Raw genomic sequence first — 19,080 nt, 5'->3', positions numbered from 1 at the left:
ATGAGTGGGTGACAAAGTGGCAAATTCGGTTCAATGTTGGCAAGTGTAAAGTGATGCACATTGGGACGAAAAAACCCAACTTCAAGTATATGCTGATGGGATCTGAGCTATTGGTGACTGACCAGGAGAGGGATCTTGAGGTCATGGTAGAAAGCTCATTGAAAGTGTCGATTTAATGTCTGGGAGCTGTGAAAAAGGCCAAATCCATGCTAGGGATCATTAGGAAGGGGACTGAAAATAAAACGGCTAATATTATAATGCCCTTATACAAAACTATGATGCTTCTCCTTCTCCTTCTCCCATAACACTAGAACCAGGAGTCATCCTATGTAATTGATTGCTGGGAAATCTAGGACCAACAAACTTAAGTACTTTTTCACACACCGCATAATCCTCTTGTGGAATTCTCTGCCACGAGATGTGGTGACAGCCAACAACCTGGATGGCTTTAAGAGGGGTTTGGATAACTTCATGGAAGAGAGGTCTGTCATCGGCTACTAGTTGGAGGCCTAAAGGCCACCTCCAGCCTCAAAGGCAGGATGCCTCTGAGTACCAGTTGCGGGGGAGTAACAGCAGGAGAGAGGGCATGTCCTCAACTCCTGCCTGTGGCTTCCAGCAGCATCTGGTGGGCCACTGTGCGAAACAGGATGCTTGACTAGATGGGCCTTGGGCCTGATCCAGCAGGGATGTTCTTATGTTCCAGCTGCATTGTATGTAAATAGAGCTCTTCTTGCGATCCATGAGAAGAGCTACATGGAGGTCTGCGAGGGAGAAAGGGTTTCACTTATCCTCCCCACAGACGCGCTCTGGCAGTTCCAAGGGTTGGGGCACATATGTGTGGTGCATTACTGGGCTCCCTCCCCCCGCCCCGAGTGTGCCAGCCACAGTTGCATGCAGCCGCGGCTGACTCACAATCAAAAAAATGAACTTAAGGAAGCATTTACTACCTTAACCTCATTTTAGTAGGAGGCTTCATAGGCGTGTTTGCTGCTGCGTAGCCACCGGGATCGGGTGTGATCTCGCTGGTTCATACAAGCGTGCAAAACCAGGCTGGGCTCCCTTAGCCCAGTTTTGCATGCTCGTGTGAATAGCTTCAGTGTGTTTATTTGAATCAAATGATTTGTGGACTGTTCATTACTCTGAATTGGTGTACTGTATTAGTTAAGACTATGTGCTGTGAATCAGGACACACTTCATTCAAACCACGATATCACTGGATGATCTAGGTAGGCACTACTGCTTAACCCCAACTTACACATTTGTAGCATGGAGATAAGAAGACTGCCCTATTTGTCAGAAGGTCTGTGATGATTACTGAAATAATATATGCTGAGGTTTTTTTAACACTTTAATGTACATAACAAATGCTATGCATGTATGATGCATATATGTGCAACTCATATGATAATGTAGTAATAATCTCAAATGATAATATGGAATTCTGATTCCGAATGTGCAACAAGTGAATTTATAAATGCTTTTGTGTATTTGGAAGCAAAGTTCCATATTATCATGACATCCACAAATCTGGATTAAATTAGACAAACAAGAATACTATTTGCCATTTTCATTGAACTTTGCTTGTTCATTATTTCACCCAGCTGGACATTCAACCTGGTCAACCCAGGAACATATGCTGTGTGACTAATTTACTGGAAACAAATTCTGTCTCGTTACATTTGGCAGCATATATAGTATTGGAATTTTCCCACACTGATATGAAACTTTGCTTAATGAAGTGTGCTAAAGAGGGTTTTTGTTGGACTTTGCATTTCACTGTTCAAAGAAGGTTAAAGTGGGTGCCAGTTCTCAGTTGGTGCAGCTCCTATGTTAATCAGCAGAACAGTGACATAGTGTGCAAATATATATGCCATAGCAAGTCTTAGTAGCTAAGCACAACTTCCAGAAATTCAGCATTTCCTATATAAAAACACATATTAAACATAATTAACAACATCCACAAATTAAAGGCGACATGTTCCTAATCAGTGAGGCTGTTCTCACACACAGTCTAACCCAGGCTAGGGATACTCCTGGGATTGTGCCTGAGAGTCACCTAGCTCCACTGTTTACCCTGGCTGTTAGCCAAGATTAAAGGCGCGAGCGCTCCCTTACCCCTGGCTAACTTCTCATCTGTTGGGGCTATGTTTGGTGCGCTAGCACTGGGGCTATTCCTCGCCCGCCTGTCTCTTGGGGGAATCCCCCAATGCAACGTGCATGTTGCATTGTAGGATTCACTGAGGCTGGAACAAGAAGTTCCAGCCCCAGATCTCTCCACCCTGCTCCATGCTTCATGGAGGAAAGCTGCTCATGCATAAGCGCAGAGTGCGCTCCCACCACCAATCACTTAATCATTTGTGGGAAGGTAAGCATTTTGGAGCCTTTGGCTCCTTTTTTGGAGACCCTGCCCATCCACTCTCGGCATTCCTGAGAACCGCCCCAGTAAGTATAACCATATTCTTGCTAACAGGGTGATTACTCTTTTTAGGCCATCTATAGCTGTTGAAAAAGTATACAGACCTTAGAGTTGTGCAGAATTTGTTGGCAAGCCAATTTTAAAGGAACCTAATTCTTGCTACGTACATTGAAGAAAAGTACTAAAGAGTTTAAAAAATGGTTGTCCTTTCCTCAAATAATGGTTTATACAAGAGGTCTATTTGTGTGAGCAGTGTAATATGTGAACAACCAACTCACGCGCTTGTCTGTTCCAATTCATAAAATGAAACATTGCAGGTTGCTATTAGTTCATGGAAGAAACAGGCAAGAGGTTTCTCTCTCTTTTTGACTGATATGGACCAAGGCTACGGTTGAATTTTACCTGTAGTGTGACATTTGGCTCCATCAAAATGTTTTTCATAAAGATTCAGCACGCCTGTGAATATATCAGAAAGCTTAGGAGTAATTAACCCATAATTTACAACTACAGATGTGTTTGAAATGTAGAAGCCATGTGTCCCATTCTCCTGTGTAATACATATGCATTGTTGCTGCCAGCCATATTCTGGTAGTGGTGCCATGCCCATGGAAGCCTTTGTCTTAGCAGACCTTTAGTCGAGAAGGAGGTTTCAAGTCAAGTCAAGTCAAGTTTTATTTACGGTCCTAGACCAAACAATCCATGCATACAAAAGGCAAAACAAATTTATAAGAAACTCTATAGGTTCTCATTATACATCTTAAGAGCAATATAACAAAATTTGGCTACGGAGTTAAAATTTAAAACATCCTCATCAGAGAGTAGAAATTTAACAAGTTGTTCAGCAGATTGATCCGGCTGTTTACAGACCAGAGGTCAAATTAAGTGCTCCCTCGATTGCCTATGTATTTTACAGGATAATAGAATATGCTCAATGGATTCTATTTCCCCACTGCCACATCTGCAGTAGCGTTCTTCCAGGGGAACACCATTGTATCTCCCGGCTAATAATGCAGAGGGAAAAGAATTTGTTCTTGCCCTTGTAAATGCCCACCGGAATTTGCTGAGTGTAATATGGGACAAATAATTTGCTGGTGAAAGATCCCATCTAGTTCTTACTCCTTTATAGAATTCTGTTAAAGAGGCCCAGTTATTTTGCAGTTCAGTATCTGTCAAACGCTGTTTTACTATTCTTTTAGCATTTGCCAAGTCTAACTCCAGCAATTGTTCAGGGTCTATTCCTAGAGCAGCAAGCTTTTTACTGACTACAGTGCACCACTGTGGTTGTGGAATTAACGATAGAAACTGAGGAATTCGGCCCACCGGACATAGGTGGACTCTCAACCAAAAATAAATGATTAAAAGCCAGGCACGAGATTCGATCTTTATGAGGCCGGCCTCCATGCGCAGTATTACAATTGAGGTGCATCTTGTAGTCTCGAAGATAGCTCTCAAAAAACCGGATTGAATTCTTTCTAGCATGTCAAAGTTCGCATAAGGTCCCAGTTGGATCCCATATAGAAGCTGAGGGATAACCTTTGCTGAATACAGTTTTAAAACCGCAGGAATGAAACCTGCTCCTTGCGTTCTGAAAAATCTGTTAATTGCCACCACGCTGCGTTTTGCTGAGTCAGCTACCATTCTCATGTGTGCCGATTTCCCAGCGTTTTGTTGAAAAACCACCCCGAGATATTTTATTTGATTGACCTGTTCTAATTTATGTCCATCCAAGGTCCATATAAATTTCCTTGGTTTATTTTTAAAGCACATAATTTTAGATTTGTTATGGCTGATCTTCAAGTGTTCCTCTTGGCAATATGATGTTAGAACATCTAAAGCCCTTTTGAGCCCGACCCTGTTTGAGATAAAATCCGCGTACATCAGGATCGGGATCTTTTTGTTGGCTAATTTAGGTGCGTGGATATCAACATTTTGCAGCCGTTTAATCAGATTGTTGATATAAAGATTGAATAAATAAGGGGCCAACACACACCCTTGCTGCACACCTTTCTCAGTTGGAATTGGATTGGTAAAATTGCCGGCAGTGTCTAAACGTACTCTTAAAGAGGAGTTCTCATGGAGCTTAATGAGCAATAATAGAAGCCTTTGATCTATAGATGTACTAGCCAGTTTGGTCCATAGTAAACTCCTTGAAATTGAGCCAAAGGCCATTTTAAGGTCCACAAAAACGGCAAACAGGGGTCTTTTATGGACCCTAACTTTGTTTGTCCACAAGTTGTTGTAGAATTAGGCAATGGTCCATAACTGATCTATTAGGTCTAAAACCTGCTTGCTCATCGTGGATTATATGCTCCTGCTCCATCCAAGAGCAAAGTTTTACACACAGATGTTTGGCGTACAATTTACCTATTATACTCAAAAGGCTAATTGGCCTGTAGTTAAAGGGATCCTCCCTATTGCCTCTTGTAAAAATCGGGACCACCATGGCTGAGCCCCACTCCTGAGGGAATTGTGCGGTTTGATCTATATAGGTGAACAAAAGAGACAATGCTGGGGCCCACCAGTCTATATGAGTCTTTTATTTTAAGGAGGTTTTATTTGCAGAAGCCTACAGCTGGAATTGATTTGAACTCAGTCCTTTAATATGTCCTGGTTCTAGTAATCATATCTAGGTGCAGAATAAAATTGAAAATGTCCTTACCTCAACAGCTATTTACAGCTATTTACTTTTCTGAAGTTTCAGGAACGTTCATAAGAGATTTCGTTATGTTAAGCTTTATTCTTAGCTACAAAAGAAGAACTGAAAAGAACTGGTTCAATTTCTTATTATTAAAACACTGAGCATTTTTCTAATCACTATTTAGTTCTTTTGTGTGTGAATGGGGTGTGTGTGTGTGTTCCTGTTCGTTCGTACTTAAGATCTAAGCTTCATCATGAAAATGCTGTCAATCAGAAACTGTCTCCCCAGATAATAGAAGTATTACTTTGGCCCTTGCACTTAGTACAACCAATTGTTGTGTAGCAACATTACGAAACAAGTTTGTTTAAGAAAATGTAAAAAACATTAAGACTTAATCTCAGTCAGCTGTTTGATCAAAGCATTCAAACTGCTCTTGAGGTTCCCTTGATTGTCTTGAAAGGTATTCAATTAATTTATCAGCTGTCAAACACAGTAGAAAGAGCTTGGCAATATTTATTAATGAAAGAGAATAATGGCTTACATCATATATTCACTGCAGGCCAGGCATGTTTACATATCACATGGCAAAATTAATGCATAAAATATCGACATTGTGAAGATATTTTTTCTTGGACTCCAAATTTAAAGTTTAGTTTTTAGCCATAATATGCAACAACAACAAATAATTTTGATATGCTGCTTTTCAGCAAAAGTTTTCAAAGTGGTTTACATAGAGAAATAATAAATACATAAATAAGATGGATCCCTGTCTCCAAAGAACTCACAATCTTAAAAACAAACAAACAAACAAACAAACAAACCCACATAAAACAGACACCAGTAACAGTCACTACAGGGTACTATGCTGTGGGTGGATAGGGCCAGTTGCTCTCCCCCTGCTAAATAAAAAGAATCACCATGTTAAAAAGGTGCCTCTTTGCTCAGTTAGCAGGGGTACTGCTAACTGAGGCTATTGGCTACTGTTGTGATAATGCATTGTTTCCATTGTTTTCACAGAGCTATTATGTTTCTTTAAGCAAGTCTAACACTAATTTGTTAATTGTAGTCTTGATTGATTGATTGATTAAGTGTAATCTTAGCACATCTGTTTTTAACTATGTAGCTGCTCAACAGACATAATTAGTTCAGAGGAGCAGGTCAAGGTTTACAAATAAATCTGAAAAGTTGGTTGCTTAGATGGGCTAATTATGTCAGCTAAGCTTTGCTGTGGGTTTTCATCTCTGGAGTTAACCCCCTCATCTCTAAAATGGCTTAAACATTTTGCTCTCCTGATTAATCTTGTGCATTATCCAAGAAGGAGTTTTTTGAATGTGCATTTTAAACAAACATTTTCTACTGTCTTGAACTGTTCTTAAATAATAGGATTGAAAGACAATTTTCTCATTGAGAAAAATACTTGGATTTTTCTGGTAGTTAATGTTCTTTTGTTTAATATATTGATTTTTCACCTTTCTGTCCTAGGTCTGAGATCATCCATGGTGTTTTGCGTGTGTGTGTGTGAGAGAGAGAGAGAGAGAGAGTGAGTGAGTGGGGGCAGGTATCTGGAGAACAGTAGTGGAAGATGACCACACCTCAAGTGTTAGAGTTGTAGATGCTACTACTGAAGCTCTTACAACTGCTACTCTTTGAAGGTTCTTTGATGGCTATCGAGAGACGTAGCTCCCCCACCTCTCACAAAAAAAAAGGTGTGCTACCTAGCAACTGAGGGCAGGAAAGACCAAGGCCTAGTGACAAGTTACAGGGGAATGTAGTCAAGATCAATGTAATTAATTAATTAATTAATTAGCATACTGTATTTCTAGACCACCCAAAACTTGCCTCTCTGGGTGGTTTACAATTAAAATCATTTAAAACATTGAATCAGTTAACAATTAAAACCATTTAAAAGATTAAAAACATTTAAAACCCAGTATTAAAATTATTTAAAACTATAAATCTAATTAAAAGCCTGTGTCTTTTTAATAAATAATGTCTAATAAATAATGAATACATGTGTCTTCAGTGCCTTTTTAAAAGTTTCCAGAGATGGGGAGGCTCTTATTTCAACAGAGAGTGCATTCCAAAGTCCAGGGGCTGCAACGGAGAAGGCCCGCTCCCGAGTAGCTGCCAGATAGGTTGGTGGCAGCCGCAGGTGAACCTCTCCAGATGATCTTGGCAGGCAGTGGGGCTCATGGCAAAGATTAAAGACATTCTCTTACAATGTACACTGGTATAGCATGGGATCCTACACAATGGGTCATTTTGTCATCTTCTTACAACCCACCACACATTTGATGCATCAGCAGCTGCTATTGATGATGTGAGCCAGCAGTGAGATGCCCTTATATGGAACTGTAGTTTTGAAGGAGTGTGGGCAAGAGGGAGAATAGCAAAGGTTGTCAGTATTTCCTATGACACATCACAAGGAACAGTGACTCTGTTCCCCGAGAACAAGTACCAAAAATAAGTAAGTGGTTATGGTTTCTAGAGGATAAAAAATGGGCTATGTTTACCTACCTTAAGATGCTGTTTTGCTTTTAACTGCAGCACAGATTCAGCTTTGTGATTCATAGTTTGCATAGTTCGTTTATTAATCCTGCCCAGCTTTGTTCCACATTCTCATGTCAAGCACCTGCAGTTTCCTCCATTCATTTTAATAAATAAAATAATTATTCAGCAGAAGCCTCTTCTCAATGGCCTATATGTCTTTTGGGAGCTCTAGAGACTTTTGGGTAATTAGAGAAGCTAACCCAGCAGATTTCAAAGGCTGCATGCTGAGTTCACTGACCTTGAGTACTCATTTAGTCATCTTTCCAAGATATGTTGGATTTCTGAATGCTGACCAGTATTGCAAAAGAAAAGATTGCAATAGCTGTCCTTAAAGAATCAGCTCATACATCTGTATGTCGTAGTTGGACTCCAGTGTATTGTTCTTTATGTCAAATGTTTGGGGCATGTTTGACCTGGGAGATAACAGAGTTTTAGTTAATACAGGTTCAGATCATTGGATTTTTTTTTTGACACATGGTTTTGTTTTGTTTTTAATTATTAAATATTTCACAAGATTCCTTGCCAGTATGATTACATGAATGTGTATGTTCCTATAGAAATGAATTATTTCCTTTGTGCTGTGAAGGAGGTGATGACTTCTGTTTTCAAATCGCCTTTCTGATAATACTTTTTGCTTCTCTCTCTTTCTCTCATGCATGTACCTGTTTCATTTTATTATCAGTTTTAAACTTTTTTCCTCCTTTGTTCCCAGAAGTAGCATATTATTTTGTAAAACAATTGTGGTAGCTTAAAAATGAAGGCAGAATGCTGGATGGCATCTTGGTCTCATTTAAACATCATTAGGTGAAAATGAATCTGTTTTCAAATCCGCGCTGGTATGTTTCCCAGACTATAGGAAACAGCTATATTGGGCAGCAGCAATATAGGAAGATGTTGAAAAGCATAATCTCATACTGTGTGAGAGATGGCAATGGTAAACCCCTCCAGTATTCTACCAAAAGACAACCACAGGGCTCTGTGGTCTCCAGGAGTCGACAGCGACTCGACAGCACACTTTGCCTTTAGCCCAGCAGACACTGTCCTAATAATGCAATCATTGGCAGATAGATCAAGGGCAAGCATGCATTTGAAACCCCAAGGCAAAACCATTTGGAAGGTGGGTTTTGGAAAGGCTTAAATCTCCTCCCCAGCTTTCTCTGTTTCTCTGTACAGAAATGGCTTTTAATCAGGCTACTATTACATGCAAAAGGTGTAATAAGTGCAGTTTGGATTTGAGTTTCCATAGGTAGTGTCTAATAAATCTGAATTCTATTCTTCTTTTATTCAAATGTAGACACTTGTTTCAGCACTTCCAATGTGCTTGGCCCTCTTTTCTTCCCTTCCTATGTTCAAGTAACCTAATAGGAGTTGAAGGTCTTACATTAACTTTATCTACAGTTGTTATGATGAACAAAAGTAAAATACTCAGTTTTAAAGAGGGTATAACTCTTATGCTTTTTACTCAGTCTAAAAATGCATATGCTCTCAATATCTTCTGCATAGCCTCAAAATAGTATATATGCAGAAGTTGTACATGGGAACATGTGTTAACCTGTACATGGAAAAGCTTGTAATAATCTGCACATAATAAGTAATCAGCTATAAAATTATCATATTTGATTGTAGGGTTCATTTTATACGCAAAACAAACCTGATTTTTTCAAATTTTATTTGTACAGTGATGAAACAAACATATTGTTGCCCTTCATCCTGTTAACACAGACATCTCTCTCATAAAATCTCTAACGTCTGCTTGCTTCACTCATAACAAAATTCCTACACTGAGGGTACTTGAGAAATTAATGTGTTATTTCTATGAAGATAATAATGTATGCTTCTTACTATTCTTACTATTATTACTAGTGTTCTTACTATTATTATTACTAGTGTTCTTACTATTATATTGAATACTCCAAAGAACCACCACTGGAAACAGCTTCCTAGCACTTGAATACCACTTGCAGAATAATCACATGCATTTATGTGCATGCATGAAACATGTTAAGTGTTTAATGCTTCTACTGGATGTGTAGAGTTTTGTAATATCTGGAGTTATCTTTGCTTTCTCTTTTAACATTGCTTTAAGAGTTAATACTGTTCTTGCAAAAATAATAAAATACTTCCTTACTAGTTTTGACAACTTGACAGATTCTTTGGATATTCCTTGCTTAAATTTATTATGCTGTTTTCTTTTTTAGCACCACCAAAGTTTACAAGAACACCCGTTGACCAGACAGGGGTCTCTGGAGGAGTTGCATCATTCATCTGCCAAGCGACGGGAGACCCAAGACCTAAAATTGTCTGGAACAAAAAGGGCAAGAAAGTCAGCAATCAGAGATTTGAGGTATTAGGTCCATTGTTCTGTTCCTCTGAAAAACATTTCCTCTAATATTACTTGATTATTTCCCATTACTTCTTAATAATGACAATTTAAAAACTGCAGCATTTGATGCTTACAGTGGTCCTACAGGACAAAACAGGTTTTTTCTCCCTAAAGAACATTTTCAGTTCTGTTTATAAGACTTGTCCACACAACCACTGACCAGGACTGGGACTGCGATGTACTGTGAATTTTTTTAAACACCCTCCCCCCCCAATTTACATTCTATCTGTGTTCCACTAGCTTATGCTGGGGTAGTGCTGCACATATCAATGACCTGTGGAGTGAAAAGCAGAAATATGTATGCATACTTGACATCTGTGTTGAATGCTATAGTGAAGTCAGCTAAGGAACTGGATGGAACTGTTATCTTGGGGAATGAATGAAACAGGTGATACTAGCAGCTTTAAGGGAGTAGCCACACTCAGCAGGGAAGAAGGTTTATTTTACCCCATTAAACAGCAATAGTTGGAAATAAGTATTATAAAAGTAATGCATTCATGATAAAAGTCATACTGGAACACTATGGGACTAATTGTTGTCTGCTGCATCCTTGCCTCCTCCTGTGCATGCTATCCTGTCTAGAAGTCCCTTGGTGCTGACCATCAGTGTCTAAATTACAAGGGGCCTGGCCCATTATCATTGTTCCTGCCCCCTTAGAAGACTATAAGGGGCATGGTGTGGCTGAATTGGAGGAATTCAATGAGTAGGGCTTGTAGATTTCATTAGGGCAGTGTTCTTCATTGCAAGGCCCAGAAGCCTGTGGCAGCTCCCTTCGACCTTAGGTTGGCTTCCTGACATTGATTATTAGGCCCATGCAAAGCTTCAACCAAAGCGACATTCTCCACACAGCTCCTTTAAGGGAAAGTGAGCCCTCTCAAGCACCAGTGTCATTTTGGAAGGGGTACATGGAGCACCGGGAAGTGTAGTCCTTCCTTGTGATTTCTGCATAGAGCTTTATGGGGAAGTGCTGGAAAGGACTATACTTCCCAAGAGTCTGTATGCACCTTCTAAGGTGGGGCTTCATAGGGCTCTGTTTTTCTTAAAGGCCTCTATCACCCCACCATACTCACTGATGTCAACACTTTAGGAAATTGCTCTCACACTGAAATTTATTTTATTTTATTTTTTTGCCAAAGTGAACAAATAGCAAAGATCGATCACTGCATTAGGGACTCTCCTAGTTGTTATTTTGCTATCTGTGCACTGTTGTACTTCTCTTCTCCATCAACAGTCTCACATATGGAGAGCTGCATGCAAGGGAGGATTGTATGTGCCTCTAAGGTCATCAATAGAAGCCCAAGGGAATCAAATAATCTGTATTATTAGTATCAGTATATAGGAAGCCCTATTTTCTATTTCCAGACTGACTGGGAGATAATGACTATGTGGTCAATATAACCAACACAGCCCTTCACACATCATTAGTTGAAAGGCAGCACGGTATAGGTTCCAACATCGTGATATTTGCAGCAGGATGACACATTTATGGCCATGCAAGATGGAGAACCATGGACATACAGCTTTGTGGTGTTTAAATGGTTTATCTTCCTCTTAGCACTTATATGACTCTAAGGGCCCTATCCAAAAAGAAATTCATGTTGCGCAAATTTCTTACTGATTTGTAAAGTTCAACTTAAGCTGTATTCTCACTAGGGTGTGATTATGGTGTAAATCATCCATTTGGAACTGAATGCTTGAAATGAATGGATGAAATACTTTTTTACGATCATTGATCAGTTATATATACAAACTAGTGTTTTCAAGCCCGTTAAGATAACGGGCGCTAGTAGGGGAGAGTTCTGCCGCTGCCACCAAGAGTGCCCCACTCCTTCTTGCCCTTCCCACTCCTGCTTGCCCCTCCCCCCTGCCCCACTTCCACTTGCCCTTTCCCCTCCCCCCTGGCCCACTTCCTCTTGCCCTTTCGCACCCAATCGCCGCCGCCATCGCTTCCCCGGCCGGCACCGCTTCCCCGGCGCCGCCATCGCTTCCCCGGCCGGCATCGGCCCCAGTCGCCGCCGCCTCCTGCTGCTGCTTCCCCTCGCTGCTTACCGGGAGCCAACATGGCTGCCCGTGTCCCTGCGGCCGTATCTTTCTTGGATGTTCTGAGCATGCGCTCTGCGCATGCTCAGAACGGCCGAGAAAGACATGGGCAGGGACACGGGCGGACACTTTAGCTCTTTATTATAGAGGATAGATGATACTGCATTCAGATAAGAAGTAAATCATACAGAATACATCAACATAGAATCCCAATGTAACAATATTTAAAAAGAACGACTAGAGGTTAGCTGTTGATGGATCTTAACAGCTGCTGCACAAAATTTGGCAACCTTGTAGGTGGTAGAAGGTTTCTTACCTGCCATAAGGAGTATGGCGTAAAATTCAGCAATCCTTGCTGGGAAGGCGTGATAGCAAGGGAGACATAAGACTGCACCGGCTATCATTATAAAAAGGACAAAACAGCACATGTGGACAGATTCAACCTCACCTGAGCATAACGACTGGCCCAGAGGGGGTTTCAAAAACCTTCCTAATAAGACCACTGATGGCAAGGCATCATATCTTGTTCTGAGGAAAACACTGTGATGGTTCAGTAAAGAGATGGACAATAGATAGATAGCAGGTTCATGGTTGAAGTCACCAAGGCACTCTCTTATGGTCTCCGGGATGGAGCTTAAATCGTTCTGATGTTCAATGTCCAAGACCCTCTGTTTGAGGATCTCCCTGGCCTGACTGTAATCTAATAATGACAAATGTTCAGCAGAGAGGCAGAGTGATGACAGTTTACCCATCAGTGCTTGCGTTGGAATTGAATGCTTGATTTTTAATGGGTCCTGCATGTTATCTATTTCTTTTTTAAAATCCTTATAGAGATGTATGAGATGAAAAATGTCTTCTTAAGTGTTCTTTACAGCTTCTCTTTCTCTTTAAGTGCTTCTTCTTTGAAAGCTGTTTTCTGAAATGAAAATGCACTGATCCCCAACACTGATGCTTTGTGAAAACCAGAATTGTTCTGCTTTAGACAGTTCAGTATGTGGTGATTGATAATGTACATATTAAATATTTGATTTTTAACTGCTACCAATCAAAGGATGAAAAAATGTGATGGTTATATATTTTTTAATATGAATTGATATCTTGGCTTTTTCATTCTTAGGGTCTATTCAGTATGATTGTGCAGAGGATAGAGTTTAAGTATATTATGTGTTGGAGGAAAAAGATAGTTTACAGGAGATGAGAAATCTCTGCACATGGAAACTATGGGTGGTTGAACACATATTCGAGAGAAATATGTTGGCAGGAACCAGAGGTCTCTAGGGTGTGTGCACTCCTGGTACAAGCTACAAGTTGTCGCCATTTTGTGATGTCTGAAGTCACCATTGCTGGGTTGCCATTGTTGGGTTCCTTCTGTCAACTGACATTCACCACCTAACTTCAAACTGCAGCTACAAGTGTTTGGCAGATTTATACCATAAAAGACAGCTGGGTCTTTTCCTACCCCCCCCCCTCAAATCTGGTTGGTTAGAATGGCAAAGTAGTGGTGCCATAAAAAAACCTCCTCTATTAAGGAGGTGGCAAAAAAACTTCCTCTATTAAAAGAGGAGGCAAAAACCCCCTCCTCTATTAAAAATATAAATATTTGTAGTTAGTTATGCACCAGAGGAGGAGCAAAGAAGATAAAATTGTTTCCCCTTTACCCTTCTTACCATGGTTTCTCACTCAGTTCAAATAATAACAGTCTTGTTCCATTGTGTCACTAGCTGGATCAGGAACTGGGGCCCAAGTGGTCATGCTGCTTGTGCTCACTATGTTACTTTTAATGGAACTTATCAGACTGGCTCCAGGTTTAAGAGGACCAAGTGTTGTTGTGGGTCACCTCACCCCTCATACTCTGGTTAGATCCCCACATGTGGGTGGACCCCTGAGTGCATCAGGCAGTGACAAACAGTGGGAGATGGAAGCAGCAGCAGAGGTGTGAGAAGGAAGAAGAGACGATTGAGCAGTGGCAAAAGCAAGGTGGATTGAGAAAGCTGGTTCTGTCATTTAAATTTTCCTAATGTAGAACTCCAATGTAGCATGTTACTACTCTGGTGTACCAGCTTCTCTTGTTGCCAGAGCTTCTGAGCCTGGACCAAATATACATGCCTTGCACCTGGCCCTTCCCCACAGGGAGCAGCCGAATGTGGGGCAAGTGCCCCAGGTAATGCTGTGGTGGTAAAGGCCCTTTAACTGCATGCCCAGCACTGGTGCGGGGCAGCTGGGCAGCACATTTTAAATGCAGGGTGCTACCTTACTATCCATGTACATAATCAAGATCACTTATTGCTGATGTTATCTATTATATCTTATTTACATGTTGCACTGTTTTTATTATGTGATGATTTTATAGGAGTCTTTGGCTAAATTGGATTGACTTTTGTTCATGAAACCCATTATTATGTCTGTTTACATTTTATATTTACATAATATTTTTACAGCTAGCAATGTCAGTGGGAGCCAGTGGTTAGTTGTTCGGAAAGTAGGGCTTAATTTGTGCAGCAGTATGATTCACAATTTGTGCCCCACCTATCATAGGATGTCATCACTGTGTGCCCCGGGTGGTGATAATCCAGTCCAACTCTTTAAAAAATAACTAGTGTTCACCATTTCTAATCATGGAATCTACAATCTTGTTACCTGCCTAGTTTGAAGAGTCTAATGATATAACAGCTACCCTGCAGCATATACAGACATTCACTGGGTGTAATGACTGAGATAGTCTCAGAGGTTATGTTGTCCCACAAGAAATTGCCCAAAATGTGTGTAATGGCGTATTTGGATTTAATATTTTGCACTGACCTGAAAATGGCTAATTTGGTAATTGAGTTTAAAAATCACACTATTATTATTATTATTACATTTATATCCCGCTCTTCCTCCAAGGAGCCCAGAGCAGTGTACTACATACTTGAGTTTGTCTTTCACAACAACCCTGTGAAGTAGGTTAGGCTGAGAGAGAAGTGACTGGCCCAGAGTCACCCAGCTAGTTTCATGGCTGAATGGGGATTTGAACTCGGGTCTCCCCGGTCCTAGTCCAGCACTCTAGCCACTACACCACGCTGGCTCCTATCATGGTGGATAGTCATTATCTTATCATGGAACTCTGTTATGTCCCTATCAATTTAATTATGTTAGCCAACCACTAGAGACGTACAAAGTCAACTAGATTTTAGAATGTTGTGCTAATATTCCCATTTAAATACACTTAAAATACATTCAAAGTTACCTTTAGATTTTGGGCCTAGTCATGCCAGCTGCTTTTAAATTTGCCCCTCTGCACATATGAAATCTGCCACTGACCCTCATGTTAGAAAAATGTAGAGTAGTGACACTTCGTGAGGTATACCCAGGATTATCTGAGAGGTAGGCATTTGTAACAACACCTGTGACAGCTGTTGTTTCCTTCAATAGGTAATAGAGTTTGATGATGGATCTGGATCAGTTCTCAGAATACAGCCATTGCGGACTCCACGGGATGAAGCTATTTATGAATGTGTTGCTTCCAACAGTGTTGGAGAAATAAGTGTATCAACGAGACTCACTGTATTGCGTGGTAAGTCTCTGTGATTATTTTCTTTTAATTGTGAGTATATAATTTTTGAATAATCTCTTAAAGTTGTCAAGGAAGGTCTTTCTAAACTCATGGTATTAATACTTTAAAAATCAGGTCTTTATGTAATAGGAAATTGGATGTGCTGGGCTGTTTCTCACTTTGAAATAGGTGTCTTTTAAAGCCAGTTAACATAATCGGTCGTACTCTACTCAGTTGTGTTTATGGGATGCAGTTTATGATGTATCCCTTTAATATATGTCCCTGCTCTAGCCGCTGGTTGAGCCCATTTGTTGTGTGATGGGTTCCTTGTGCGTATCATCTGGAATGGAGCTATATTCTATTAATGTGGGCTTGTGATTACAGAATCATGGCTGTTAGCTTCATATAACTGTAGTACATCCAGGGTTAACCCATTATCATGTAAAAATAAAGCATATGAATTGGCCCTTCTTGCATATCAAATGGCCACCAAAACTTTAAAAGGACACAGTAGAAGAAATAAAAAATAAGGCTTAAGCTAAACAATCTCAATGGTATTGTGATATATTGGTTTTACAAAGTGCTGCTCATGGCATTTTATACTGTGTGATAGGCATTTATATCAAAGGTAACCCAAGCAAGTTGACACTGACCTTGGCAAAACTATAGAAACAGAATGTATTTACATAATGATGAGCTGTAGTAAAATACCTTAGTGAACATGAAGAGGCTTTCCTTCAGCGATAGGCATATATGTCATTTTGTTCTATTCCTTGTATTTCTTGAGCAATCATAGCTGCCGAGGCTGATTTTAAAGTGAAATCCAGGGCTCTGACTGTATACAAGTTCTATTTCATAATTTACAGGTGTCACTTTTGTGAATAATACCAGTGAGAAATTTCTTATGTAAACACCAGAAGAAATCAGATGCCCTTTTGTATTTGATTTCCAGTCTTTTACAATAAGATTTACTTTTGCATTGTTTGTATGTCCTTCTAATATCTGATATTGTGTCTCTACACTGAAGCAAATATTCAGCTAAGTCCAAGGAAATGTATGTGTATGGACAATGTATTTATTCATGGTGCAGGATTTAAAAGCTGGTTTGAGGTTCTATGTTTTTCTTCCTTTAATTTAGAAACAGGTTTGGTTATATAATTAGGGGGGAATCCTCCCAAGAAAGGATACATGGAAATTTACATTTCAGTTCTCTGGAAGTGTAAAAGTTTTAACTTTCTTCTATTATAATGCTTTTCACCACTGTAAGGATGGGTTCAGATTACTGAATCAGCCATGAGTCAGGAGTAGGCAAACTTGGCTCTCCAGCTGTTGAAGAACTATACCCCCTATCAGTCCCAGCTAAAATTGTATAAAAGGGAGGGGCGAGGTTTAGTCACCTCCCACTTATCTGTCTTCTGCCCTTTTCTTGCTTCCCAGGGCACGACTGCAAATCTGGCGAGAAACCCCCACCTCTTTCGATTTTCAGGTCACCCTGTTCATTATCAGCCAGGTCTTTATCAGCCAGGGATTTCCCAGCAGCTGGCACAAAGCTTGTGAGAGGCTGAGGCCTGGAACACAAGGCTGTGTTCCCTCAAAGGTGCGCAAGTGAGCAGGTGCTCACCAGTCACCCCCCACCCCCAACCTGCAGTTTGTTTCAGTCTCCACTTATGGTCCCTTTCTCTTCCAGTGAGCTTTGCAAGTACTCCGCGGCCAGCCCCCACTCCCACCCCAGTGCTGTCATTGGCCAGCCTTTTACCCAGCAAGTTTAGCTTCTTCTCTGCTGGGCACTGGCTCCTTTGTTCTCTCCTCCTTCTTTCCATCAAGCTTGCTCTTCACCTTTGAAAGATCCAGCTTCTGCTGGGTGGCTGATAGGGATGTGGACTTAGCTAGTTTTCCTAGTTTGGCTTGAATCCAGACTGGATTCAAGCCACCCCAGGTGGCTGGGGCTCGATCAAGCCAGGCCCATTCCAGTCTGGCCATTGAGCTAGCTTGAGGGATATACTTGTAAAGGGGAATCTGTCAAGGACTCCTCTTTACAAGTAAAGAGTTTTCCAGGAAGTAAATGCGGTGGGGGGGGATGGCAGCAGTGGCAGGGGCTCCTCTGTCCACCCACCCCCAGCTTCATGGTTACCATTAGAGTGACCTCCACACATGCACAGAGGCCCGAAATGGGCTGCAGACAGCCCAGCCTGTCATTTGGGAGGTGGGGTAGAGGAGGGCCTGCTGCCATTGTTGCAGTATTTCTAAAAGTAAAGACTAACCTTTTCCTTGCTCTCCCCCGCAATTACTTTCTGTAAAGTCCTTTACTTGTAAAGGGGAATCCTTGCTGGATTGGGATATGCACGGACAGGTTTATGCAGTCCCGGGAGGTGAGGTGGTTACTGTTAAGGAGCAGAGAGGGTGCCCATCCCCCACCACCACTTACCCCCACTGGCACTGTCTCCAAAAATACTGGCATGGGGCTGCTGTGTACCTCCTTGCAGCCCTGGTCAGCATTGTACCAGAAGTGGCTGGTGCACATGCACATATTATGCACACACACCAGCCAACTCCGATACAATGGTGACCAGGGCTGCAAGGAGATACGCAGCAGCTCCATTCCAGCATTTTTGGAGACATTTCCTTCTAGATGCTGCCTGAAGGCTGCTGGGAACAGGGAACATGAGCCTGAGCAGCTTGGTTTTTTCTAACAGACAACTTGGCTGCTTAATACAAACCGCACTGGGGTCGGGGGCAGGCAGCAGAGGAGCAACAGAGGGGCAGGTAAGACCTGCCTTCCTCCAGTTAAAGTGACTGCTCTCCTCCCCCAGATGTGCATGAAACGTTTTGTGCACATCTCTAAGTTAAAGCACAGCTGAGGCTTGTGTGAATTGCAGAGCTGTGGTCTAAACACATTGTCAAAGGCTGCAACCAGAGGAGGTAAGGGCAGTGGGGAGGAAAAACCATGCTGACTCAGATAGTGTTGGTGAACAAGTAAACTGTGCTTTATTTGGTCGACTGAACTCTCTTTCAGATGTTTCATTGTTGTCTGTGTGTAAAAGCTTGCTACCAACTAGTTCCCTATTACCAACTTTTCATTTATTTTAGTTTTGCACTGATAAAATCTCCTTTTGTCCAGTTAACTCATGGCAATGTACAATAAAACATAAGTTAAAACTAACGCTGTAAAACAACAATAAATGGTGTTTCCAGTAAAACCAATAATGATACGGTGGTGAACAGTATTCCAAGTCCTACTGCCAATCAGCTCATATGAAAAGAGCAATTTTAAAAGTCTGTGACAAGGAGAGAGGAAGGAGTGTGAACCTGCTCTGGGAGGGAGGTCCATAATCTGGGGTCAACCAAAGAGAAAGCCCTTTGATGGGTGCATGACAGCAGTGCCTCAGCTGGCATTGGTATCCAGAGCAGAAACTTTCTGGTAGATCTTGTAAGGTGGATATATTCAGTTGGAAGCAGACAGTCTTTTTTTATCATGCTTGAACTTCATGTTTGAGATGACAGTGCTAAACTGTCTGGAGGGT

General features: G+C 41.1%; 1 protein-coding gene across 42 annotated transcripts in view; it reads left to right on the top strand.

Annotated features, from left to right (window-relative positions):
- PTPRD (protein tyrosine phosphatase receptor type D) overlaps positions 1 to 19,080 on the top strand; it is a 1,992,390-nt gene that overhangs the window by 1,584,133 nt on the left and 389,177 nt on the right. For all 42 annotated transcript variants that reach the window (XM_053297923.1, XM_053297924.1, XM_053297928.1 and 39 more), the window contains 2 exons: positions 9,803 to 9,948; positions 15,439 to 15,580. In XM_053297923.1, coding sequence (XP_053153898.1) covers positions 9,803 to 9,948; positions 15,439 to 15,580 — 288 coding nt within the window. The remainder of the gene's footprint in view (positions 1 to 9,802; positions 9,949 to 15,438; positions 15,581 to 19,080) is intronic.

Source organism: Hemicordylus capensis, chromosome 2, assembly GCF_027244095.1.
Source record: "Hemicordylus capensis ecotype Gifberg chromosome 2, rHemCap1.1.pri, whole genome shotgun sequence".
Classification (NCBI taxonomy): domain Eukaryota; kingdom Metazoa; phylum Chordata; class Lepidosauria; order Squamata; family Cordylidae; genus Hemicordylus; species Hemicordylus capensis.
The sequence above is the reverse complement of the archived record's forward strand: the minus strand, read 5'-3'. Positions and strand labels throughout refer to the sequence as shown.